Raw genomic sequence first — 26,998 nt, forward strand, 5'->3', positions numbered from 1 at the left:
CTAAATTTGGCAATACGATTACTTTTCGACAGGTAACTTGAATCCCCCCCCCCAAAGAAAAACGCCTAAAACAATTCAAATATTGTACTTATGAAATACATGTATATCAATAGGAATAATGGTTATTGCCAAACAACATCTCATTGTGATGGGTCTCTCTGTGATATGATATTGGCAGTTGTTACTCAAGACACATGGGGGAAAACAACTTGTTGAAGTCATTTTGGGAAATTGAAAGTACAGTTGACTCTCATTAATACAAACTCTGTTAATACAAATTGTGGTCATAGTGAACATAAGGCCTTGGCCCCGACTGTGCATTTATATGCACCGATGCTAATAAAATTCTGATACAAACAAACTCAGGTCTGGCTGAGTTTGTATAAATGAGAGTCGACTGTAGATGACGTGCAATTCTTACAGTCCGTGCAAGGTATCAATTGCATTTGTTTTCAGTATTAGTGATGCTGACATTTTACCATTGGGAGAAACTGTGAAAATGAACCAGTGGCGCACCCAAGGGTGGAGGGGGGGGGGGGCTCGGGGGCTTGAGCCCCCCCCCCCCCAAGAGGTTGTCAATTTTTTTCTTTTGGTATTTTTTTTTTTTAGTCCCACGATTTGGCCTTGGTGATATGAATGTGGCCTGTTTTCGAGTAGTATAATAGGGGTGTAAGTGGTGCCACCAACATCAAAATAGGCCGCCACTCAAAAAAAAACCCAATTTTTTCTGCGGCCAAATTTTTTGGGAAAATTGTTCTGAAAAAAAATCAACTTTTAACAAATTTGTAAAATTTGAGCCCCCCCCCCAACCCAAATCCTGGGTGCGCCACTGAAATGAACCAAAATATCAGTTATGGATTCTTGGTCTAAAGTCTGAAATGTGAGATTTTGTATGAAATGAACATCAGTTTTAGAAGGGAAATGCTACAGAAGAAAACCAAGTTGAATTCACAAGAGCGGATGCCAGTCTCATCATGGTACCAAATACTGACCAGTCAAGTCACGGACTCCTTTGTCTTAACCCCTATAAATGATATGCATGATCTATTGATCAGACTTTCAGGTCAAATTTATCAATAATTTGGTCGGAAAATTATGCCAAAATGAAGTCTAAAAGAGATTGAAATAAACCAACAACTCTATAACATTACAAAGTGTCTTTTGAATAGTAATTATCGTTTGTGTTTGTCACCCCCCCCCCCCCCCCCCACAATAAAGTGCTTGTCTCAGATTCTAAATATTTTACACTGATGTATGTCAAAATATGACTGGAATGCTATTTAATAAAAAGGTCTTGCCCTTCAATAATAATTTGGTAGTTTGGTATTTCAAATTAATAATTTTGTCATATTTGGCACCTCATAGATATTTGAATAGGTTGGCCAATAAAATCCAAATGTTATTCCAAATTCTTATTTTTAGTGGTTATAATGATCTCTTTCTTCGTACTTTATTTCAACCATAAATTCAACAAAATGAATCTTGGAAAACAAAATTACATATGTAAACTCTAAAGACAGTTGATTTTATCAATGAAACCTAGAGCAAATTACTAAAGCAATTTTTGTTTCTTAAACAAACAAAAAATGAGTATACTGGATGATAAAACGACATGCTTGAAAAATAAACTGCTGTTGAGAGACTACGCACGTCTGGAAACAAGGCTACGGGAAGGTTTCCGTAGGTGATTGACCTAACTTTGACCTCGCCGGAAGTACAATGAATCAGAAGGAGGCAATTTTTGCATGACGACAGTTTTGCAGTGTAAAAAGTGCTACGTGTCGCTTCAAAGTGTGGTAGGTTTGACAGTTCGAGCAACCTTAAAAGTGGGAAATTATGGGAGTGCTAGGCTTCAGTTAATCATTTTAAAGCTTTGTATGTGGCGAAATTGGTTATTTCTTGCAATGTGATAACGAAATTCCGAGCTAAAAATCTGCAGGAGAACTGGGGGTTTTGTGTATGGTAGCCAGAAGCACATGTGCTTTCTGCACGGTCACGTCTAAAGTGTTGGGAGGCACCAGACTATATATTTTGCATTTTGTTTGTGATTGTGAATTTATTGGTTAGCCTTATCTTTACTTTAGGACACCTCTATTTTTTTACGAGTTCTTTTCAAAACTGACTTTTGCAGATGACTGTCCAGTACCAAAGTGACTTTTGCAGGCAAAAGCAGTCTTTTTGCTTCAGATAAACTCATGAGTCATGTTACTTAGTTGTAATTCTGAAAGCACTTTCAAAGAAAATGTGAGTTTTGTGACTTTCCTACCTTTTTTAGCAGTTCGCCATCTTGCTTTTTTAGTGTATTTTCTGTTTGTCATCGTCGTCTTTTACCCCTTTATTTCTCTCACAAAACAAAGCCCTGCCCTCTTCCACAAATTAAACCTGCTGATATTCAAGAAGAAGTCATTGCCAACTGTTAAAATGTGTGTCAAGAAATAACAGAATGTCACTTTTGAATGTCATTTAGTCAGCTGTTTTGGTGAGTCTTTTAACCTTATAATAAAGGAACGGGGTCCTAAAGGTAAGGGTTACCAATTTATTTACGCCCGGCGGTGAGAAACATTTCCAATTTTGTACTTGACTCTCCATACACTTTGTACCCAACTTAAAGGAAAAATACAAAATTTGCAAACATCGAAAAATAAAACTACCAAGTTGTTACGAAATACCTTACTAGGATGTTGGTAAATGACATGCTAAAGCATCCTGTAAAATTATGGCACCTGGTGTGAAGCCATTTTCAAGAAAATGGTATATTTGTGTACATTTCCAACGCTGGTCGGCCGACCACCATTGGAAAAACCTAACTATTTTTCAATTACTGCTCCAAATGTACCATTTTTTTAGTCTAAATTTTGTTTTGCTAGCTATTGGTTCCATGTTCATGAACGGGTGCAGGCCAGCTAGACTGGTTCCCTTACCTTACAATTTTCCGGTATTTTTGATCCATTTCATCTTTAGTGGAGTCAGGGAACCAGACTACTTGAATATTTTTGTTTTTCTTGGTTTTTCCAGCATTTTCGAACACAAAACGTCAAACATGTCAGTGCAACAATATTTGATCTATTATACTAACCCCCCAAATAGTTCATTTCTGAAAATTACAGCAAAAGCCAATGATGTACATTCTCTTTAACTGCTGAAGTGGCGTCTGGTTGCAACATTTGGAAAGATTCCCATATCTGGCCATCACTTGTCACCCTGTGCACAAACCCTGTGAGACTGGTCTGAAAATTTCTGTGTTTTCTTAGTAAATACTTCAATATTTTCCCTGCTAATTTAGACTTTTTGGGACATATTATCACTTTCTGATGGCTGATAGGTCACTGAAGGGAAAAATTAGTGATGGCCAGATATGGGAATCTTTCCCAACATTCTTTCCCCACTTTTTTTCATCATCAATTATCTTAGCCCCATAAATGTGGCCAATTTACTGGACGACCTCCGTAAATAAAGGCCACACTTGGAAGAGAACACCCGAAAATGTACAACTTTGTCAAGTTTTTATTTTTACATTTAGAGTTTGTAGTTTATTTACGCTTTAGAACTAGAAGCACACTCACTCTCTTCAGCTCTTTAAAGCGATAGAACAGTAGTCGCCCCTTTTTCAGACGTCAATTTTTTGTGCAGTTTCGTGTTGGAATTTAGATACGCTAACGTGTGCAAACGAACCTGGAAATTACACGTGATATGCACTATCGTTATTTTTTTCAAGGACCTGCTGGGCAAGGTTTGGGTGAGTCCCAGGGGGAATTAGTGTGGTACAGGAACAAAAATGGAACGTTCGACTTCAATTTTTTGTATATGCTCGTCCGCTCCATGTTGACGATTCCCTCCAGCCCTCCAACCCAATGATAAAGTTTAGGGTTGAGGTATCTCCAGCTTTTGAAAAGACATGAATCTGGGACTGAGAAACATTTCCAGTTTTGTTAAAAAATACTTTGAAAATGCACTCGTCTCTCCATAGACTTTGAACACAACCAAAGAAGTGGTGTCTGGATACTGCATTCGTTCCCGGTTTCCAACACATTCTGCATTCTACCTAATAAATAGTCAGATGAGGGTATGATATATTGATGAAATAAAAAATTGTTTTGTTTTCATTCTATTTCTGTACAGGACAATGTTCACAGCATTACATCTGCCAAGATAGCTCACGATTAGTGGGCCCCCTTTTTCAAGCATCCCGGGGTATACTATCATAACTATTGCCTAGCAACCATGGGGGCCAATAGCAGCAGTTTCAGCGAGCTGACCACCAATCCGTACCTGCAGAGGTTTGTGGGCAAAGAGGTGGTGCCGGAGACGGATCCGTTCTGGAACCAGTTGTTGTCGTTCTCCTTCCGGGTCCCCCACTGCGGCTCAGACGCCCGTCTGTTGGAAGAGTCCACAATCCACTTGTGTAAAACTCTTGGTACGTGCCTCTGCTTGCAGGGCCGCTGATTTTCCGCTTCAAAATGTCTTTTTGCCAATTCCAAAATATTGGAATGGCATAGTAACCAAAAAGTCTATGTCGTGTCCTGAAGGTTCAGTGAGAATAACTGAACAAAGTTTTCTGTCAAAACAATTTTGCTACAGAATTTAAAAAAAAAAATAAAAAATCAAACAAAACTGCCAAAATCTGTACATAATGCTTGAACTTGACAACGCTTACAGAAAATATGGTTATTTCCAATGTTTGTATCTCTTGTGTGCACACACTATATATATTTTTGTTCAAAAAAAGCTGGATTTCGTTTCTTTTGATTGTTTTCCGATGAAACAGAAAATCAGTGGCCCTATCCTTGTCTTGAGAAGATCTTTTTGGTTCTCTTATGTTGAACTTCAAAAGCACCAGATACCAGACATTGATGTTACACAGCTGTTATCATGGTCAAAATATTCTGGAAGTCAAACAGGCACAATCCCACATTTTATGTTTCTGTTTGCATTACCCTGTTTTTGGCTTTACAGCTCTGAACAACTTACAGTCTGGTAACCTGTGTACTCTCATCAAAGTCTTCTTGAAGAGGGTGGCAGAATTGAAGACTTCTACCCAGAAAGAAGAGTAAGTTTGTCTTTTTCTTCTCCTTGCTGAAAACATACCGGAAATTACAGTTTTGGTCGTACCGCAATCTGAAAAATTGGGGACTCAAAGCTGTGAGAGTCCCAAAACTTGGGATAGTAAAGACACGCAAAAACAAGAAAATAGACTGACACATGAAACCAGCCGTCCGACATTCTCTAGTCCTGCATGACAAGAGAAAAGATCCGGTACCAGTCTCTTTTTGTATACATTTCCTCCATGTTCATGCCACCAGACTACGAAATAGTCTGAATTTCAAAAGGTTGCATATGCATCAGTCTAGTCACAGTCTTCAAATTCAAATCATGTGGCTTCACTCCCTGGTTCAAAGATTGAAGAAAATCTCCCTGTAGAATTTGAAGTGTGACATAAAACTTGGCTTGCGGTTTTCTGAAGACTTAAATTTCTTTTTGCTTTATGGACAATTATTGATTAAGGGTAGCCTGATTTTGTTTAGCAGGTTTTTCTGCACCTGGAGTCCCAGTCTGGCTGGTATTTATGTATTCTGATCCTATTTTTGTATCACTTCCGTCGCCCCGTCCTTCAGCCATGTCTTTGTCTGGCAGACCTACAACGCCCTCTTCATCATCCGGAGTTCCCTCAAATACTTCCTGGAGAATTTCTCGGAGGGGCGCATCATCCAGCACCTGTCGGTGGTGGTGTCTGACCCCTCCCGGACCGCGGCGTTCCTTGAGGACGGGCTGGATGGGTTGGACATGGCCGATAACGAGGGGAGGACCGTGGAGACTCTCTTGGAGGAGTTTCTGCACTCGCTGGTCACCCTTCTCGTCGAAGTGCCCGTCTTGTAAGTTCTTATGGTTATTAATGCCACTAGGCCTTTTTTTACACTATCCAAGATCTTTGTGCTCAGCCCAGGTCAAGCCCTGAGATTTTGGGAAACCTTCCTTGGGAACCACTCTAGCAAGAATCCAACCTGGCATAAACATGGGTCCAGCACTCCATTTTGTTAAAATTCAGCCCTGTTTAAGTCAAAGTTGAACGCCTCTCCTGGGTAGAAAATCCAAAAATCAGTGGCCGATCCTTGTACATACCTCATTTTAAATGTGAACGGTATGCCTTGTGTTCTATCGGACCTGGTTCTACTCCCAGTGGACATGTGCTGATTTCAACACAAGAAGCCAAGTAAAACACTTGCAGTAAAACCATGGCCACACCCTCGTACAGTTGAGACATCAAACCAAATATAAAGCAGGGGTGACATTTGATAGTTTCACAGATTCCTTTGACGCGTTCTTGTAAATTTTGCATCACTGTAGGAACTTCAGCTACGTGCTTCACCTCGAAGCTATCAACACACTGCTGATTGTCTTATCGGTTCAGATGTTCATCCCAAGGATAGCCCACAAGAGTCTCTTCTTTGACTGCATGATGCAAGGCAACTGGTAAGAATGGTCTCAGTTCCTCACTCATACCCAATAAGAGTAAAACTCAGCGTCATAAGGTTGGGTTACGCGTTTTGCTAGATGCGTGCGGCAGTGCGTACTTGAAGCTTCGCGTTCCCTTTCATGTATGCAAAAAATACAAGGATTCAAAGAAATGTTAAAAATGTTGAAAAATGACTTACGTTTGATAAGATAAACTTCTCAATTCTGTTGATTATGACAGAATATTATAAGACCACTGATAAAACTTCCTTATTGATCTTCAAATGTTTTGCTTGCGTGAGAAATGAAGAGGTTTCTACCTACCTTCCGTCAAGGAACGCCAAAATCACTCGTTTGGCGTTGCGTACGGCAAGCAAGCAGCAGTTGTACGTGTGTTGTCAACATATATTTGTGTGGCGTTCACGCGCCTATTGCAACACAGGTTCTTGCAAAAAATTCACAACTTATCTCTCTTTTAATTGAATAAGCTACACGCCTGGACCTGCTCAGTAGAAATTATTGCTCAGTGAATCAAAACATTGACATGAAAAAGTTAAGGAGTGATTACTTGAGTGAGGCACTCGTATTGACCAATTTTCTGGTTTATTTCCACAGTGCCAAAGACGCCCACATTTTGGTGAAGACCCTCCTGGATCAGTTTGTCAAGCACGAGGAGTGTCCATCAGAGTTACTGAAGCCCCACGAGTCCTCGCCTAGCTTCCTGTATGGAATCACTGCGGCAGTCGCAGGTACAACCAAACTCAGCCCCAGAAATTAATACAGCGAAACATTCCAACCCTTCTCAAAATTTTGAGTCCAGAGTTGTAACGAGATGTCATCAGCTATCACAAGTTACTGGATGAACAATGTCAAAGGAATGCATTTACAGTTCATTGGAATAGCTTGTGATTTGGCTTGAGGCTGGATGACTGTTGATTGACTTGTCTCAGTTACCACTTTGTTAAAGCCTTCCTAAGTGAGTTGGTATTTTCTGAAGCATCAACAAACTTCAGTGATTCAGTTAACTTGTATTAACCCTCCTATGCAAACATGTATTCTGAGCCATGCTGTTACTGGGGTCAAAATTGGTCAAGTGACCATTGGTGAAGGGCGGATCCAGAACACAATTTTTTGGGGGGCCAAAACAAATTTTGGTCCCCCCCAAAAAGTGGGTCAAAAAAAAATTACGGCGTGGGGTTCGGGGCTCGCTTAAGGGCCCGAAAAAGTTTTGGATTCTAGATGCTCTGTGGTGCGATCTGAGGCAATTTCTGACCACTTTAACCAATGTTTTTTTGAGGAAAAGATGGTGGTGTACTCATTGCCTGCCTTTATTGCGATGTCACATAAAAAAATAAAAAAATTGGTTTCGTTTTGGGGGGGCCATGGCCCCCTTTGGCTCCCCCCTGGATCCGCCCTTGCCAGGGGAAGTGGAAGGAAACTTTGACTGTTTGTGACCTTTTAAACAACAGGGGGGTTAAGAAACATTTATAGTTTTGGATGGAAAGGAGGTCTTCTCATCTCTGTTGAACAAAAAGATGCACCTCAGTGGTGACTGCAATGTAAAACATCCGTCACTGTTAGTGTTTGTCACCTTGAGGAATGTCTTGTTCATTTTTTTTTGTCATGCAGCGGGATTGTGGGCGGTCTTGACCTTAGGTTACGGGTCAAGAGGTCACAAAGCAGAGCCGGAGGACCGGGGCTTATTGGCCAATCAGAGCCTGCTGTTACTCATGGTTCTGACCAATCACTACACGCACGACAAGGGAGTGCACAACCCATACCGCATGGCGCTCTGCATGTTCTCCAATTCACAAGGTAAGCCATTGTGGAGATCTCTGTTCAAATTGAGGGCGAGAATTTAAATCTGACATTCCTTGAGGACCTGCTCTTTGGCAGTTCGGGAGCTAGGGACTCCGTGCACCAATACCCCCCTCGACGTTTACAAAGAGAAAGTTGGGACGGACCACTAAGAGGGACTGTTGAACGCATTGCCGACGATGCTGACAACATTGACGACGTCAGTTGATTTTAATTATCAGTAAATGAAACATTGAATTTCCCGTCAGGTACTACGAGTTGACACGAAAGCTGGGAGTGAAACATGGCCTATAACCACCAATCAAACCATTTTCTTTAAATATGTCTTTGTGTCGTAATATTGGTAGAAGAGAAAGATATGCCATTGGTCTTCCTCAGAATAAACAATTTAGGTACATTCAGAGGTAACTCCCAATCCAAAATGCCCAGTAAGTTAAAATAAGGGATGTGGTTTTGTCCATCACAAGTCCCTGCAAGTCCATCACAAATCCACCGGTTCCACTTCAATTCACGAGCAGTTCAAATAAGATTTGACAAAGGCATGTCTTTGTTGTTGTTCTTGTGACTGGACTTGTGATTTAGTTGTGATGGACTTGCAATAGACTCAACTACATCCATGGTTAGGATTATGGCTGCTCTGTTTCCATGCAAACAAAGTCTGTTAGTTATAATGCTTAGGATGCCATTGTGTTGATGTTTATTTCCTTTGTTCCTCTCAGACGGTGGCACCGCAGTGACATCCGGGGGCGCCATGCCCCCCTTCAAGACAAACTTTGCCAATCTGTACGAGGCGTTTTGCAGTCATCTCAGAGAGGACCAAGCCACGCTGCTCCTGTACTCCCTCCTGCATCAGAACCTCAACTTCAGGACCTACATCCTGTCCAAGACCAACATAGACCAACTGGTAGGTTTCATAAAAACCCTCCTTCTCTGGCTAGCAAATTCAACGAAGCCATCGCAGCAGTCAAAATAAACCCAGTGACTGTTTGTTAGCCGTTAAATTCTCTCTGCCGACATAAAGCAGGATTAATTGGTTGCGAATGTTTATGTAAAGTTGATACAGCTTGAACAATTCCACTGGTGTGTGGCAACCACAGACTCTGAGGCAGTTTGGCCTTGGGATTTTTTACCCTTCGGATCTTTGCTGTACTGGGCCTGCCTCTCACTTTGACAAGTGTTGTATATTATTCTGTTAAACAGGCTTCCTAAACAAAATACCCTAGCTGGTTAGGGTCATACAAGTTCGTATTCTTAACGTCGCAAATATTTGAATATTTCGACTGCATGAGAGAAGCGAGACATTTTCCACCCCTCATCCTGTTGATTTCTTATACTATCTTCTTGCTTCCAGGTGATACCCCTCCTTAAGATTCTATACTACGCCCAGGATCGCAACTTCCACCACATCTACATGGCCCTCATAGTGTTGCTTATACTCAGTGAGGATGATGCGTTCAACAAAAGCGTTCATGAACTGGTAAGCGAATAGTTCATAGGTTGCAGTGTGCGGACACTGGTTTTAGGTGTCTAAAAAAGCACACAGTGTACGCAATTGAATATGCACAAACTGTAGCAATTTCGCATGAGAGGGACACATCTGAACATTGCTGCATGGACGAATACTCCGTGTCCTTCAGTAACAGTGATGTTTTTCCTTTTCACTGCTGAGGGCGTATTTGCGTGCATAGTTCCTTGTAGAAGCGCTGCCCAGCTGCTGGTGGTTAATAACACTGGGTCTGAAAAAAGTTTCATCTTTGCTCTATTTCAAAGGGTTCAATATAAGATGACTTACATGTTTTGTGTTTTGTTTAACTAGGTGGTGAAGAATATCACATGGTACACGGAGCGAAGCATCTCTGAAATCACCCTGGGGGGTCTGATTGTCCTGGTCAGCATTCGAACCATCCAGTACAACATGACAGGCATGAGGGTAGGTACACAGTCTAAGCTGGCGATAGTGTTGTGGTCGAGTCCATCACAAGTTCGGTCGCAAGTCTGGTCACAGGTCCATCACAAGTCAATCACATGTGAATCACATGTGGATCACATGTGAATCACAAGTTATTCACATGTGAATCACATGTGAATTACAAGTCAATCACAAGCCAATCACATCTCAATCACATGTCAATCACATGTCAATCACAAGTCAATCACATGTCAATCACATGTCAATCATGAGTCCATTCACCCAAGTCAAATGACAAGTAACAGAGGATGAACAAGACAAGGGAAACTTTCTGTCTATGGTTCGTTTGAATAGCTTGTGACTTGTCTTGGGACAGGATGACTTGTGATTGTCCTGTGAGGACTTGATGAGAACTCGCGAGGACTTGCAGTGAACTTGTGAGGACTTGAGAGGGCCTGTGAGGACATGTGATGGATTCGACTGCAACACTGGCTGGCAATGTACTCCGTGCATGCACAATAGATAGCACTTTTTTACCTCTTTCAAATGCTTCGGTGGGGGGACACACTGGTTCGCGCGTGTACAACGAGACGTACACATGAGCTGATTTTATTCTGAGTGTGCACAGAGCCATAGTGTCTTCATGTGAGTGTCAAGCGTCGTCAGCAATGCGTTTGAATGTCTCTCCCAGTGGTCTGCACCAACTCTCTCTTCCTTACCGTTGAGGGGGTTCTTGTGCACGGAGCCCATAGTTATCAATGCACGTATTAAAGTTGTTGATGGTTGAACTGGCCTAGTTGACTATGTTGGGACTGGCCTACAAAAATTGGTCAGATCACTGGTTACCATAGCCACATGTAATACAATGTTCAGCACTGAGTCACGGCCTTGAGATTCTGTAATGAAGTTTGACAGTAGTTCTTCTCCCTAGGCCTTCTTTTCCCTAGGCCTAACTCCCTAGGGTGTGTGAAAAATCATATTAAAAGAGGAGTCACGACTGTTGGGCTCAATATAATCTCATATGAATACTTACTGTATATGTTCATAATGCACACATTATTTTTAATGTACACATCACTTTTTTTTACAGTTAAATTGCAATTCTACTTTGATTTTTGAGTGGCTTGGATGTTCTCTTTTCCTAATTTACATATTTTGTAACAACTGCACAGTTTAATTTGATCAGCATAACATTATTGGGAGGGGGGGGGGGAGATGCAATGGCCCACCCCTAGTAAAAAAGTGTGGGGGTAGGTGGGTGGGGGGAATGTGTGACCTACTGAGGATGAATGAGGAATGCCTCCCAAAACCGTGTTTTGAGTAATCGGTGCCTGAAGTTGCCAATACATGTACAGTTCTTGAAAAATAATTTTTTATTTTTGAGTAGTCAAGCAAGGTATCTAAGATTGACACTGTGCATTTTGGCTGTGAAAAAAATACCCCCAAAAGTGGAAAAAACTGACGATTTCTGAAAGGTGTTTGAGTGTAGTTTTTCAAAAACCGTCAGTAATTTTCCTCTGAACAACAAAAAATGACCAAAGTTCATCATGAAATTTCAAGAGAATCTATTAGTGCGTATACCTTAGTGTGGTACCATTGGAAAGCATATTGCATGCTCTGTTTATTACATAGCAGTGACATCAGTCTGTACTGGCCTAACAATTCATGATCAGCTGTGGAAAATGGTAAACAAAACGCGATGTTGCGCGACAGATGACATTGTCTAGCTCGCGGGTCTGGACTACGTAATGAAAATAACACCGTCTGATTGGATTACATTGTATGAATGGGATATAGAGCATGCACTGTACGTGTTGTTTACTTTGATACGTGATGTTTTGCAGAACTGATCCAATCTGTGAGCGCGTGCCTACAGCGCGCACGCTCAGAAAGTGTTTACAATGTAACAAAACCGTCCCACGTGTGTACTTGTACAGACACGTTGCACATAAAGCTTGTAATGCACAACACGCAAGGCGTAACTTTTTTTCAAAGCCGTTTTTCTCGAAATGAGGTCACTACCGACTTTCCCGCGTCATATCTGTGGAATTAATTGAGCTACAGAAATAAATTTGCTGTCATTAGAAAGCTAATGAGTTAGCTCTTTTACATGGTGTATAAAACTCAAAAAGTCAACGATGGGAGTTATTCCTCGTTATGCCACGGCAGGACACATAATACATTTATCCTCCCTGCCCCCCTGAGGATTAACACCCATGGTGCATGCAGGCCTATACAAACCATCAGAAAGACATTTTATTTAAAAGTTTTATTTTATGGTCAGATATTTTAAGAAAAATACGTAGAATCACCCGTTTTTATTCAAGTCAAGACAAAAATGTAAATTTTACCAATTTGAAACCCTCCCTTCCTCTGACATGTTTGTACCATTACTTGGCACTTCCCAATGCTTTCGAAGCTTATATCATTCTTTACGTTTTCCAACTTTCACTTTTAAAGTGACTTTCGTAGCCTATATGAACCATTCACAAAGTCAAACAGGGACGGCATCATCTCTTGGCCCGACAAGAGAGTCGTCATTTCTGATTAAAAAAAACTGCACCACTTGCATAACAGGAAGTAATTTCACTTGATCAAAAAAATAGAAGGAAAAAAAAAAGACTCGCCAGTAATAGCGTTGATATAAAAACTAAATGAGTCAGACCACAGAGGTGAAGTGACTTTCTAAATGGATTATGATAGGCTTTTGGCTGATGGTTTCTGACAGTTGTTGCTTGGCAAATCCTTGTGGAGCCTTTATGTAATTGATGCACTTTACACGTGTCTTGTCAGTTTAGTAAGGTGTGGCCTGATACTAAACAGAGGCCCTTTAAAATTTTCTGAATCGTTAAAATTACTGCAATCAAAATTTGAGAAAATCTAAGCCTTGCCATTCAATTTCTTCTTTTTTTGAGCTCTGTGTGAATTTTTTCCCCCCATACATTGGCGTCAGGCAGCATTAATGACATGAAACTTGACTTCCTCTAAATTAGTCCCTGTCGTCTTACGGAGGGTTTTAAGTTTCAGCCCAACTTATCAATCAGCTACAGTCGGTTTCCTGGTAAATAAGCTTAGAAACTTTGCCCCATTTGTGGTTCAACAACCTGCAGAAAGTTGAGGGTTTCAAATTCAGTCTTGATGGTGGGATTTTAATTTGGAGCTTGTGGTTGTATCTGCATTTGACCCTATACTCGCCTATAAAACAAACAAAGAAGTTGTTCTTACAAACTGTAACGATCCGATAGTCAGATGTTGGGTTTGCCTGGTTGCGGGAGATTTTTTACCAAGCAATTAATAAACACCATATTTCCCGGAATAGGAAAGGAAATATAGGAATAGGAAATATAGGAATATGAAATATAGGACTAGGAAATATAGGACTAGGAAATATAGGAATAGGAAATATAGGAATAGGAAATATAGGAATAGGAAATATAGGAATAGGAAATATAGGAATAGGAAATATAGGAATAGGAAAGGAACAGATCCTTAGTGATTTCTGAATTTCAATCGTGGATATTTCTATGTTTCTTTCCATTCACCAGTGTATTTTACTAGTGTCACAAATTCTACTGCTTAAAAACCTTTTTTTAAATACTTTTCTGTCAAGTTTAGTTCAAATGAGTCTTGGATAAATAATTAGATATTTTCCTGTTTCCTCTTTCTATAAATTAAAAAAAAAAAAATTCTTATGAACAAAAATGTACCTTGAGCCACAGCTATGGGGGTTCATGCCCCCCCCCCTCCGGTTTATTCATAGCGTCATCAATCCTCTCTTTCCGGTTTTGAGTGGATCTGCCCCCCTCCCCCACCTGCTAAATGGACTCCAGTGACCGTTCCAGGTCCCCTGTTTGCACTCGTCCAGACATGGTGTCTCCACTTGACAATATCGTGATGCGTGGCCCCGGCCCATGGAGAAATGTACTTCCCCGTCACCTGTCACAGAAGAAAAAGTTGCCCTCCTGTCTTCCGACGAGTCAGTCAGTCTGTTCAGGTGATTCGATTATGATGATTGACCCCGACTTTGCCCCCCCACCCCCGTAATCTTCAAGATTACCCCCCCTTTACCTGTATTTTGAGTTTCCTGTGTCATAGCCATCACCTTTGAGCTATACCTGCTCGTGTTTGCTGTGTCACCGTCGTAGCGTGTCTCACCTAGTTTGAAAAAAGAACCCAGCCCATCTTCGCGATTAGACTCTCTGGCTGCGGAGAGTCAGGTGGCGTCAGGGTTATTGTTCCGGCTGTCCCGTTACCAAATTATTTGATCCTCTGGGGCAGGGGGGAGGGGTACTGAAGTGGCTCCACGGAGCAACGATACTGCCTGAGAACCTTGTTAACTCATCCCCCTTCTAAATTTTCTTGGAGACTGCTCTGCAGCGATTGCGCTTGACGCTTATGTCAGGTTCCCCTGATTGTCTCTCCCGCCCGCGAAGGGCAGATTTTATTGGCGTCGATGGTTAACCGACTAAGTGCTGCGTCATTGCCAGTCATGTTGGTGTGCTGTGTTTGAAGGTGATAAAGTTCGGTTTTAGCAGCCATGGGCGGGTAGTTAGCTGCAGTGATGGTGATTTCTTATGACAGCTTCGAAGGTGTGTTGTAAGAAGGGGTGAAAAATGTGTCCCAAGAAACCTGTTGTTGTCGAGAGTAACTCACCTTGTTGACAAAGATAACCATCTTTCACATGTATGTTACATGTATTATACATCTCAGCCAAAATTCAGCCAAATTGAGTTAAAAAAACACTACCAATTTGTAAAACATGAATGTCTGTGAAATACATTGTTGATCGAAAAATTTTGAGCCACATCTGGTAACCATCTGGTAAAAATGAGATTTTTCAGACTTATGTCTGAAATCAGACTTTTTGTATCCGAGAGAAAGACATTATTAGTATAGAAAGATAGGCCTATGCTTCTTTCAGATTTTTCATCAATTTTCAGACTTTTTTTTAAATTCACAATCTCATCTCTGTTACCTGGCTATGGTCAGAAATAACACACACTTGTCTATGGCAAGTGGCTTCCAGCTGCTTCATAGACCCATGTGTGATTGCAAGCACTAGCCGTAACCAAGTCATCTGGACACAGCCATATCAGGATGGTCCTTTCATATGGTGCAGGCATTTCAGCAAATCGCACCCCTTCCCAAAAGCTGGCTGGCACTTTTGCGGTTTTGTTGGCCGTCTAAACCATTTAGGGGCTGCGACAGTTGAGGTGGGGTAGTCCCAACTCCCAAAGTCAAGGGTAATGACTGTTAAAGCTGCCACGGCTGAACGTTTGCGTACTGTGTCACTGCAAGCACTGATTTTATATGTTGTTGTCCAACACAGAGACTCAAGTCCAACCCGAATAGACCACGTGACTTCTGTTGTGGTCACGTGATGACAACTTTTAGCAAACGGTTCTCTTCTGCGCTACATGTGTATCGTGTTGACGTGTACAGTTTAATGCGGGCCAAATAACATGCCAAGGATGCTTAAACGTTTGGGTTGCGGGCGGTCGCCAGTTGGCATGATGTCACATGGTCTGTAGGATTCAACCTTGGTCACGTGGGTTTGGGGAGCGAAGTTCGACCATGACTACCTGCCTAATAGACCTTTATCACGCTGCCACCATTTTCAGTCATGTTCCCTACATGTATCCAATAACAGTACTGAATGATAATGTTTGTTTGTGCAAAAAGGAACCTGACTATTTTTCCTTCCAGCCTCGCTTTGGTTACATTGGTTTGAATGGGAAAAATCCAAATGGCCACAACATGATAATGGTCTATTACGTGGTTATCAAGCCTAGATAAACACTTCAACATTTGTTTATCTAATATAATTAATATACATCTTGATGGAAACCAGTTATATACTAAATCCATGTTATTTATTTTATTCCTTAAACTTCAAGAGGAAACAGTTCAAGACTCTTTTCTGGAATTTTCATTTTTAGTTTTCATCGCTTTTTAAGTTTCCAGTTTCAGCTTGCAACTTTGAAGTTTCTTCATTGTAAGTTCAGCTTTCCTTTGGCCGCTCTCCTCACTATAGATTAGGATATCGCTAATAGTCCGCCGTGACTTTAAGCCGTGACCTTAAGCCGCGCTGCCAACAAAAGAAAACCGCAAGACATCGGGTGTAATCACTGCTCAGTCACTGACGGCAGAGAGCGCCGCAGACTTTGCGTCTTCTCCTCCGCGGCTTGTTAGCGCCAAACTCCAAACGAGTTCCGACACGCGGGTAATCCGGCCGGGGTGATTTGCGCGTCATTTTGGCTTATCGGGTTGTCTCTGCGCATTAACCCTGGCGCTGACTCTCAGGTGTGGTGTCCTGGAAGGGACATGTGTGCAGGCTTTATGTCACCAGCTTGGGAAGGTATCTGGGTGATGTAATTTTTACAGGTCAATTTTTCGCTGGTCCAAGAAGGCCAGCTTAGTGTCGTCTTTGTACCTATCACACTGACTCACTGGCTGTCACTTCTGATTCGGGCAGTGCAATCATATAGGATTACCCTGTAGCGTCAATGAATGGGCTAAATTCGGCCCGTTGTGTAGACAAGATGCCTTCAAGTCCGCAGAGTAGGAAACAATTCTCAAAATCTCAAAGACTGAAAACGGTCATCAGGATCAGGTAGCTTTGCAATGTACTAGGGACCCATAAAGTAATTTGGAGAGGGAACTAAGTTATTAAGTGAGCAAACAGGCAAACTACATAAATAAGTGGATTTCAATTGCTGCAAGAAGGCAAGCAAGCCAATTTACAAACAATACAAGAAAACTGGTTACACACATCAGGAAAGTATCAAGTAAACAGTAGGACAAGCTAGACAACTTACAAGGCAAAATGAAAGAGCTGTTCGTACTTGGCAAGCATTGCACAGATATTATAACGAAAGAAGTAAATTATGATTTATAATCAGAAACTTTTAAGTAGTCCCTGTCTTCACCAACTCCCAAACCCAGTGACTTGTCCAGCAAGTTAGAGCAACCGCCTTTCCAGGGGGAGTAAGTAAACATAGTTGCAAGGCTGAACCGAGTCACTCTTGAACGCCTTGGCTTCTGCAGATATGGCGTTTGATTTCCAACTTCCTCCAGTAAATTGAGGGTGGGCCCACCAGTAGAGTGCAGTTCAACTTTTTTTTCTCGAAAGAGGGGAGAGGGGGGAAGGGTGGTCTGTTTAATTTTAATGAGGCGCAAAACTTAATCTTCGGAGTTTCTCTCCAGTGAAATGGATGAGATCAAGGTCCTTCCTGAATGCATTTGGCCTGTTATGTAAGTGAAATGGTTAGGGGCGGGAAAGCTAGCAGAAGGAATGCAAGCATTAAAAGATGACAAGCCCAGTTCTGCTGAGATATACCGTTGATTTTGACATTAGATTGTCCTAAAACTAAGTAACAAAAATTAGTTCACTAAAAGTGTTTTTCTCTATTTAAGTAAAATCTCTTTTTTTTACCCCAAATACCGAGATCAGATATTTGACTTTCAAATACCCACAAATGGTTCCAACGCAAGGCTGCAAGTTGCAGAGCCCACATTTAAGAAATGGCCTTGTTGTCAACCTTAAAAGTCATGACTTGTTTGATATGGTTTTTGAGATCTGACAGATCTACGTAGATTTTGACATTCTCTTGACTTTCATCATGAGTACTTACGAGGCTTTGCATCGCCCTAATTGCTGGGAAGGCGGCTTCGCTTGCAAGTCGCAGTGATGACGTTCAATTGTTCATGTTCTGTTATGACCGACTTATATAAATTGTGGTTTTGAGGAAATATTGTGTGTGTTTTCTCTCTTATCTTGGTTGCAAATCTGTATTTTCATTTTTCAATGTTACGTGCTGATGTTTTGAAGTGTCCTGTCTTGTTTGTGCAGAAATGATGACCACATTTATTTTTTATTGACCTAATTTCCTCAATGTAATTGCACACACTTTTTTTAATAATTTGTTTTTTATCAAAAGTTTACGTATATATCCTGGCAATGTTGGTGGGAATGTTTTTTTTTATGGCCGCCGTTAATTTTGTATGCATTTACATAACTCTAATGAATTATCAACTGAAATGTTGATTATGAAATGATGAAGTTCGATATTTTAATGTCGACTTTTTTATACTTCGTTTTACAACTTTTGCACCAATTGTGTTTTGGCTGTTTTGTACTTTCTCCTTCAGTTTTGCTACGTGTTCAGTTTCACTGATTTCCATGAAATCTTTGAAAACCACCCTCTTTAAACCACAACCATGCCTCCCACTCCCCCTACCGCCCCCCCCCCCCCCCCCGAAAAAACCCCAATTATGAAGCAAAGTACAATAAATTACACAGACCCGATAAGAGTGACAGTGTTTTGCCGATAAGCTGCAATTGAGTTAGCCTGTCTGTAGATTCCCAAATATGATCAGGTCGTTAGGTTTGCTGAGATCAGTCAGTCAGCGGTCCTCATCGTCGGGCCGTGCTGCCGGGGGACGGCAGGGAAATCAGAGGGATTACCGCATCGCAGCCGCCCGGGGAATCGGAATTTACGCTGGTAATTAATTCCAGCTGCTGTGGGTAGCGCCTCGAAATATAAGAAAAGCAAGAGTAAGGTGGTTGGTGCTCTCCACGTCCTGCAAAGACAAGGGGGGAAAAATCGTGTAAATTGAGCTGTAATGTGGTGTTTGGGACGGTTTTATTGATGTTGATGGATGGTGAATAATGCATAAGGTGGGCGGAGTTAAAGTTGCCTACTTTGACAGGTGGGGGCACCGTGCGGACACAATTAATGCTGATTCATCACGAGAAAGACTGAGAGAGAGCCAAGTGGATTTTAAGAATACATGCTGTCCTGGAGAGATCACTACTTTTTAGAAGAAAACTAATTTTGAAAAAAACATAATGTCATACAAATTTAAATACAAATATAGCGCTTCATCTGTTTCTCGGACAAAGTGCTTCATAGTTGTTACCCCTGACCGGCATGCTTATACTTCATCCCTGGGTTATATATATGGTCAGGCTGCCAGATGTGCTGTGTGAACTTACATCAGCTACACTTGCATCGTTTTTTTTACCAGACCGTTTTTTATTCCTTGGTGGTTTGGGACGGGGATAAAAAGTGATAAAGTGCGTTGATTATGGACATAATATATTTGACTTGGAGGCAAAATGTGGACACCCAACTTAGTCATAGTTAACCACAAGTCTCGATTCGATCAAACTTGCTTCTGTATCTGTCTGTATCTGTATCTGTATATTATAGTCGGTAAAGTATCCCAGGGGAAACATCACACCAACTTAGAGAGGAGACAATGAGAAGAAATTACAGTTTTAGAGGTGGGAGGAAAAGCCCAAAACATATTCTGGGTAAAACCCACGGAATCTGGTAGGGGCTGAAAACCCAATCCAGATATTGACCCAGGCGGGATTCGAACCCGGGCCACAGCGTTGGAAGCCGAGGAAAGTACCGCTATGCCAACCTGACTCCCCTGCTTTTTATTTTCATCCTTGAAGTGGCCACCAAGACCAAGACCATTCTTCGTCAGAAATTTAAGACTATTTTAATTTAAATGATAAGTAATTTTGTAATGAGGCACTTATTTTTGATTTGTCTTTTCTGACCCTGGCAGGATAAGTACCTCCACACCAACTGTTTGGCAGCTCTGGCCAACATGTCGTCACAGTTCCACTCCCTGCATCCGTACGTCACCCAGAGAATAGTCAGGTACTGTGCCATTGATCATTAATAAATAGCAAAGTTGTGTGACCAGTGTCTGGGTCTCATACTCGGTCTGATCCAAGCCTCAAGCTTTGGTTGTAAAACTCCTGATTCAGTGAATTGAAAAATGTGAATGAATTTGATGCAGTTCCCTCTCCATTGATCGCTGCCGTTGATGTGAGCATGACACAGAATCAACTCAAAATTTCTGACCCATAACTCAGACATGATCTATTTATCAAAGTTTTGTACTCAAAATCGGCTCTGATTCTGTGGTTGGAGGACTGGAGCGAGTTTGGCCGAGCTACCTTGGTCACCTGACCAAGTTTGTTATCGCATTGGTCGTTGCACACCGTTTGATTGACGGGAAGGAAGGGTCCGTAAGTAAAGTTAAAATGTGAGGATTTGGGGAGGTTATAGGGCTCAGTTCAATGGTTCACTATTTTTTTTTCGTCTATAGCATGTTCGAGTCGTTGACCAAGAAGCATGATAGAATAGTTGCTCAGCTGAGAGAACGAGCGACAGAGGTCTCATCCATGGAGGAAGACCCAGAATGTGAAATCCTGGTAAGAGGAAAAAAAACCTTAGCATTCCTACACTTCTCCCGTATTCTGTAGGCGTTTCTTCCGTTGGCATTTGGCACATTGTCTTGTTGACACCTTCTTAGGGTCTGGATAAGCCCACAGATTTCTAGCTGCCCTTGCTCATAAGAAGTGCGTTCTCAAAACGTTGTTCTTAATAGGTCTGAAACTAAACAATTTTTGACATTGATTAATCGGTCAGTTTTCTGTTATGGTTTCAATTAATCAAATGGTTGATTTATTGTTTGCATTGATTTGTAAATAAAAATAATGCCACCAAGAAAAGTGTAAACAACTAATTATTCAACAACCTTTTCAGAACATAAAAATTGGTCTTTACATCATTTTCGGTATTTGGTTCTGAAGTCCCTTCAGAAAAAAAATGAAAAAAAAAAAAAATTGTGTTTATGGTAACCCCACCTGCCTTAATTTTTTTTAGGCCATATTTTTGTTATTTGTTAAATTAAACGATTGAACAGGTTTATTGCACAGAATAAAGTAAACAACGTCAGTATAAAAAAACTGACAGACAAACATTAAAAACAGGTATATTCCTACCTACCTGCCTAGATGATTTTTCAGGGGGTTAACTGTAAACACACCATTTTTTTTCTCGTCGTTAATTTGTTTTTGATCAATTGAACAGAAAAGTGTAACTGAATAACAATAAGATCAATTATCCTGACAACCATATAACTGTTGCGGGTCTACATTATAGACATATAGTGATACCAAACTTAAATAAACTCAACTTGAAATTTGAATGTTGCACCTTTCTGTGGTCTTGTTCATCCCCCCCAGCTGTCAGATCTAGCAGTCTTGGAGGACAGCATCCGCATGGTCCTGGAGATCATCAACTCATGTCTGACCAACATGCTGCCTCACAACCCCCACCTCATCTACACGCTGCTCTACAAGTGCGAGAGGTTCTCTGGCTTCAAGACGCATTCCAAATTCTACGACATCATACAGAATATCGACACGGTGAGTTGGGGAGTTTTCTTGCCATTTTGGGACCACTTTGGGACAAAAACATCTCGGATGAAACTCGCTTGCAGTCAACAAAAGTTGTAGGGCCGTAAGCAAGTGCCCTGAAAAGGAAATCTGTGAAAATTGTCAATGTTCACTTTCGAAGTGTCGTGATCTATGTGGCTGCAAATTTTGAATGTTGTACTTGAACAGTTCTTTTCTTTCTGTGGAACGACAAACATTAATCACAAATTTACAAGAGGCCTGATGTCTCAATTTTGCACAAAGAATCTGACATTTTTTATTTTACAGTGTTGGATTTTGATTCAAGATTCCCGATTTTTCCTGTCACAAATAAAGTGTCTTGTACTTTGCTTGAGAAGATAATTGTCTAAACTGCTTTCCAAACTACCTTTCATAGTTTTCTCAACTCTCTGGTTTCTCTTTGTCCAGGTTCTGGCGTATTTCTCACAGAAGCTGGAGCAGAATGAACATCACAACCTGACCGTTCACCAAGTGCTTGAGATCATCAAGCAGGGAATACTGCAGTGGCCCAGGGACAGGCTCAGGGTAGGTAACCTGGTCAGGCCAGTCCTTCTTCTAGTCTCCTCATCGCTTGAAAGCACCCAAAACCCACAGTTTGTCAAGTCTTCACAATTCGATCACGAGTCGGTCTCTGTGACAGTGAACTGTAACAAAATGGCATTGCTCGTACCCCTGTTGCTTGTGAACGAACGGAAAAAATGTTGCAACCTGACGCCACTTCAGCAGTTGTGTACAAAGTCGATAGAGAGTCAAGGAAATTTTCTAAGTATTTCCTAACAAAATTGGAAATGTTTCTCAGTCCCAGATTCATGTCTTATCATCATTTTTGCACTGACTGACCTTCATTGAGATGAGATATGAAGAAAAAAAGTTGCATCAGGTTGCAAAAAAAATTTCCGAACGAACTTGTGGTTAACTTGGCTACAGCTCAGAAATCGCCAAAAGATTGACTGTGGTACTGTGTATAAGAAACCACACTTATCCACTGAATCATGGAATATAGATAATCGTAATCACCAAATGCTGAACATTTACTAAGCATGGAAGACTTTACTACGGTAGCATACCAAATGCATGGGAGTGGCAGGGGCGGATCTAACTTTCAGGAAAGAGGGGTAGGGTGCAACCTCCACCCCCCCTCTTCTATCTCCACTACTGGGTAGCGGAATCTACTGTAAGATGCTCATAAAACCTGACTCTGTTAGGGTTAAGGTGGGGGAGGGGGAAGACAAGATTAAAAATTCCGTCAACAAAACATTTTGTTTGTTTCTCTCTCCCTCCAGAAATTTCCCGACTTGAAGTTCAAGTACGTTGAGGAGGATCAACCGGAGGAGTTCTTCATCCCGTATGTCTGGTCCCTGGTCTACCACTCCTCCAACCTGTACTGGGATCCAGACCGGATAGAGCTCTTCACACTCAACTCCAGCTAAGAGACGATCAACCAAAATGAAGCCAAGGCGGAAGGGAGGTAGGTGATAAGCCTACTCTTTCTTCATTTTCTTCATTGGTGATTTTTTTCTTTCGAAATGGCGGCTGTGATATGTGCCGTGGACGATTTGAACAATATTACCAGACGGAATTTGCTTTGATTCGAGTGGAATATGATTGTGATTCTTTCTAAGCATCATAGAAGACATCGGTTTTGTGGATTGGAACTACAGATGGTACGTGAGGGCTCTCGCGATGTTTTTAAGCTTACAGATTGTACCCATCCACAGTTATTTTGAGACAGTGTCACAACAACATGCGTTGCCTGTGCGTGAGTGTAACACGCAAACACTGACTGATAAAAAGTGGTTGCACTGATGTCGCCCGTCAACAACGTTGTGCAAAAACTGAAAGTTATGGATTGCACAACCTTTGTGTTTTTAACTCTGCTTGCCTGGAATAGCCCGAAGATTTATGACGTTGATAAAGTGACAAACATTTTGTTTTAGATGGAGCGTTAAAGTTGATGCGTCCCTCTGTCACTAAATCCTACTTGATGCAGTCAAATTTCGTGGGAAGGAATCGCACTGCTGCGCTCGCCAACTGAACGTATTTGTTGCCTGATTTTTCGTCCGTTCTCCTGATGTAGTATCCTGGCTGCAATGTGATTAACTGTGGTACTGTGAAAATGCACAGTAAATGGTCTAAAAACCTAGAACAGACACAACTTTAAGAGGCGCGATTTGTCACAAGGTTCATCAAAAGTGGAATTTCTAAACGCTATAGAGGAATAACAGCAAGATAGACCATCACAAGTATCTTGGATAGTGAACATTGATATTTTTTTATCAAGATATTTTCAACTTGGTTTTCTCGATGGTCGAACAGTGAACATTCTCATCTCATGGACCTTTGACAATATAAAGTGTCAATAACTCCTTTGGCTGTAAGCAGTTGGAAGTGGTGCTTGTCGTATGATGAACCATCGCCCATTTGTTTTTCTCGGTATAATTAAAGAAAGAAATTGACTGGAGCGGGGTTCGAACCTCCGGATTGCCGTTCCGGTGCTCTACCAACTGAGCTATCCGGCCCGCCCTATGTTGGCGGTTCCCCATTTTGTGAATTTTTTTTTTTCAAAGGGGCGCTAGTCAGAAGCCATAAACTCATATGCTTCATGTATGACTTCCTACCAGCATCATAAAGTTAGATTTAGCACAAGTGAATGTAGATAAATAAATGAAAAAAAAAAAGTTGTGCAATGAAAAACTTGTAAATAGCATGTAAGGACTCACAGAGTGCTGTGAGCTTCTTGACTTCTCTTCCAATTTCTCCTTATTTTTTTTTTTAAACATACACAGATTACACAGATTACTGTGATTAATAGAACTGTATGGGAAGAAAATGCGGTTTTTCCCCCTGTTTGTTGACATACAGTATGAAAAGATGTTGCTTGGTGTATGATTCTTTCAGCAGTATTTGGATTTGCGTAGAAGTTCATGGATTGCGAGGACAAATTAGAGTGAACCGATTTCAACTCTTGTTATATAAAATGGTTCATCGGCACTTTAGTAAATAGCTTAACCTAGGAGAGAAATTTCTGTATGGTTCTCAATAATTTTGCATTACAGCATGTACAGAGGGAACATTTGAGCAGCAACTTCTTTAAAATCTCTAGTTGTCACCAAAATTACATAGTCAGTTCTTCTAATTTCACATTGTGCATGCATGTCAGTGCATTTTCATGGTCCGTTTTGAACATTGTATCGACCTTTTAAGTTTTGGTTTTATAGCTCACAAAATAAACTAGAGTATAGTGGTGTGCACCTTTGGGTGGTACCGGAACCAGGTACCGATGCGTACAAAAACACAGGTTCCTGCGGACCCATAAAAGTAACCCAATCCCAATATTCAAACCCTGGAAGTTGTCCGAAGGGCTTTATAGCTTTGTTAACTGCAAGTTTCGCGAGCGTCATCTGTCGTGCGTTAAAAATGCACATAAAAGTGAAATCTGTTTTGGTTTTCCATGTAGCCTGGTTTTCACTTTGAAAATTCCCCACAAACGGCATTCAAAACCTTTCTTTTTTCATCGGCTGAGAAGTTACTAAGTAATTTGTAAAGTTGGTTACGGGTACCAGATTCCATAATCTAGAACCGGTTCCTGACGTTAACGGTCGGGTACTTGGGTACCCGGTTGCGATGCACACCCTTAGTAGAGTAATATTTTGTCTGTCTTGTTCGTCATTTTGAAATAAACATTCTGTGTAGGTATATGTATCTGCATCTGTAAGATACTGTGCAAATTCCTTGATACGATGTAACTTTGGAAATATATACGGAAATCGTAGTCAAAACATACTCTTGTGTATATATTTGTAAATAATGTACTATATTAAACTAGAGTGCATTTGGCCATTTTTGAGTATTGAAGAAACAATTTTTTTTTTTTCAAAAAAATTCAAAAATCTATGTTGGTTTAGTTTATAGGCTGACATTTTATTCAACTGATTAGAATTTATTATTGCTTTAGATGATTAGGTTTCAGCACTTTTCAGAGTTTTATTTGAATTTTTTTTTTTTATTTGAACATTTTATTGAAATTTGACGGATCAAGTCGTTAACTTCTGATGTTGTCGCAGTTAATAGTGAATTATTGTTGCACTGAATCAACCAAAGCGAAGACTTTTGGTGTAAAATTTTAATTAATCTTTTAAAAGAGAGTATAAGAGGGAAAATCACGAAACTTCTGTCAATGGACATGTTAACTAAAGGGTAATATCCAAACATGGCAAAACTGTCTTGTTTTATTATTTTATTAACAATATTCGCCAAAAATATTGGCCTGGTTGAGTTGGCATAGATTAACAAAAAAAATTGATTTTGCGAATAATACAATTACAAAACAGTATAGAAAAATAATCTTGGGTTTGCCTGATATTTTACTTCTGTCTCGGATTTCTTGGGCTGCTGTACAAATTATTTTTGGAGCAGTGGTTTTAGTCATTTTCATTTCCCCCTCGTTGGAAACCTTTCTTTTTGGTCATGCCAAATGCTTTTTGAGTGGCACAGCAGAGACACACGCACCGCCTTAGTCACGATGGGTCTTCGTAGTTGGCAGGAACGCCGCACGCTACTGCCTAATCTCCCCATGATCTCAGTTCCTGATAGGGTTACGCGGGGATTTCCTGATTTGTGTAAACTACTTGCTGCTGGGGCGGCTACGTACGTCTCACTCCTGCTGGAAACTTTGGATTCCTACTGAGGCAGTGGATCGGTGTCTGCCAGGAAAAATGACTTTCCGCTTAGCTTTGTGCCCATTGCGAGAATGAAAATATTGTGTGAGTGCAGACAAAGCTAGTGATTGGTCCATAACTTTCTGTGTTTTTTACGTGCAAGAAAAACATTCAAGTGCCAAGTTTTTGTATTCAAACTAGATCCATGTGTTAGCTTAACCCTAACTCCCTACTGTCTTTTACTAAGTACTAGACCAAGTCCGCCAAAGTTCATCAATCACACTGCTTCCAATGCATGCTTTACTTTAGGCCTTCAGGCCTAAGTCCAACATACTCCATCAATATTTTGTCAAACCAGGCCTGCAGGACCGAGTCCACCAAAATCCACCAAAATAGGGGATGGATTTTGATGGAGTTGGGGCGGTTAGGGTTAATCATGTGCGATTCCTTGTGTACTTTTTTCCATTCTTAAGACATTAGTATTTTGTATTCTATGAAGCTAAAAACCTCGTATCTTCAGCAGGAATAATGCCACACTGCCCGTTCCCGACGCACGCATCTTACGATTGGAATGCTTGTTGGACTTTTGTTGGACATTTGGTTGTGTAATTATGGCTGTGATTGGTCCAAACATTGTGGGCTGGGCGGTAATATATTCGTCTTTTACAACCCAACTACACGTACCTCTTGTCCTCCCATCCCCTTTTGTTTCCGTTACTTTTGTTGGACATATTGTTGCGCTATCACTCTGTGCTTAGTCAAAACATCATGGAACAGGGCTCAAGTAACCCTAACCCCCTTGAGTGATTTACTAGGAACCTTCCTCTCCCTTTGCCAAATCCAACACCGTATGGTAAACTCTACACCCAAACTGTTGGACTCTGATTACGGTGGTTT

General features: G+C 41.0%; 1 protein-coding gene across 1 annotated transcript; it reads left to right on the forward strand.

Annotated features, from left to right (window-relative positions):
• Nucleotides 1-1,689: 1,689 nt before the first annotated feature.
• On the forward strand, nucleotides 1,690-22,919 carry LOC119745611 (dymeclin-like). Its single transcript, XM_038222098.1, has 15 exons — nucleotides 1,690-1,796; nucleotides 4,120-4,414; nucleotides 4,954-5,047; nucleotides 5,613-5,870; nucleotides 6,343-6,468; nucleotides 7,066-7,199; nucleotides 8,080-8,265; nucleotides 8,988-9,172; nucleotides 9,620-9,745; nucleotides 10,085-10,198; nucleotides 19,760-19,854; nucleotides 20,309-20,414; nucleotides 21,231-21,413; nucleotides 21,852-21,968; nucleotides 22,727-22,919. Exons 2-15 carry the CDS (start codon nucleotides 4,222-4,224, stop codon nucleotides 22,871-22,873), a joined length of 2,064 nt encoding a protein of 687 aa, XP_038078026.1. The 5' UTR covers nucleotides 1,690-1,796; nucleotides 4,120-4,221; the 3' UTR covers nucleotides 22,874-22,919.
• Nucleotides 22,920-26,998: the final 4,079 nt, after the last annotated feature.

Source organism: Patiria miniata, unplaced genomic scaffold, assembly GCF_015706575.1.
Source record: "Patiria miniata isolate m_02_andy unplaced genomic scaffold, ASM1570657v1 HiC_scaffold_7, whole genome shotgun sequence".
Lineage (NCBI taxonomy): Eukaryota > Metazoa > Echinodermata > Asteroidea > Valvatida > Asterinidae > Patiria > Patiria miniata.

Bases quoted from the DNA above. Each gene is read 5' to 3' on its own strand.
- LOC119745611 (XM_038222098.1), top strand. From the start codon at position 4,222: ATGGGGGCCAATAGCAGCAGTTTCAGCGAGCTGACCACCAATCCGTAC. The intron at 4,415-4,953 runs GTACGTGCCTCT...TTGGCTTTACAG, and splicing joins CCACTTGTGTAAAACTCTTG to CTCTGAACAACTTACAGTCT. The intron at 21,414-21,851 runs GTGAGTTGGGGA...CTCTTTGTCCAG, and splicing joins TCATACAGAATATCGACACG to GTTCTGGCGTATTTCTCACA.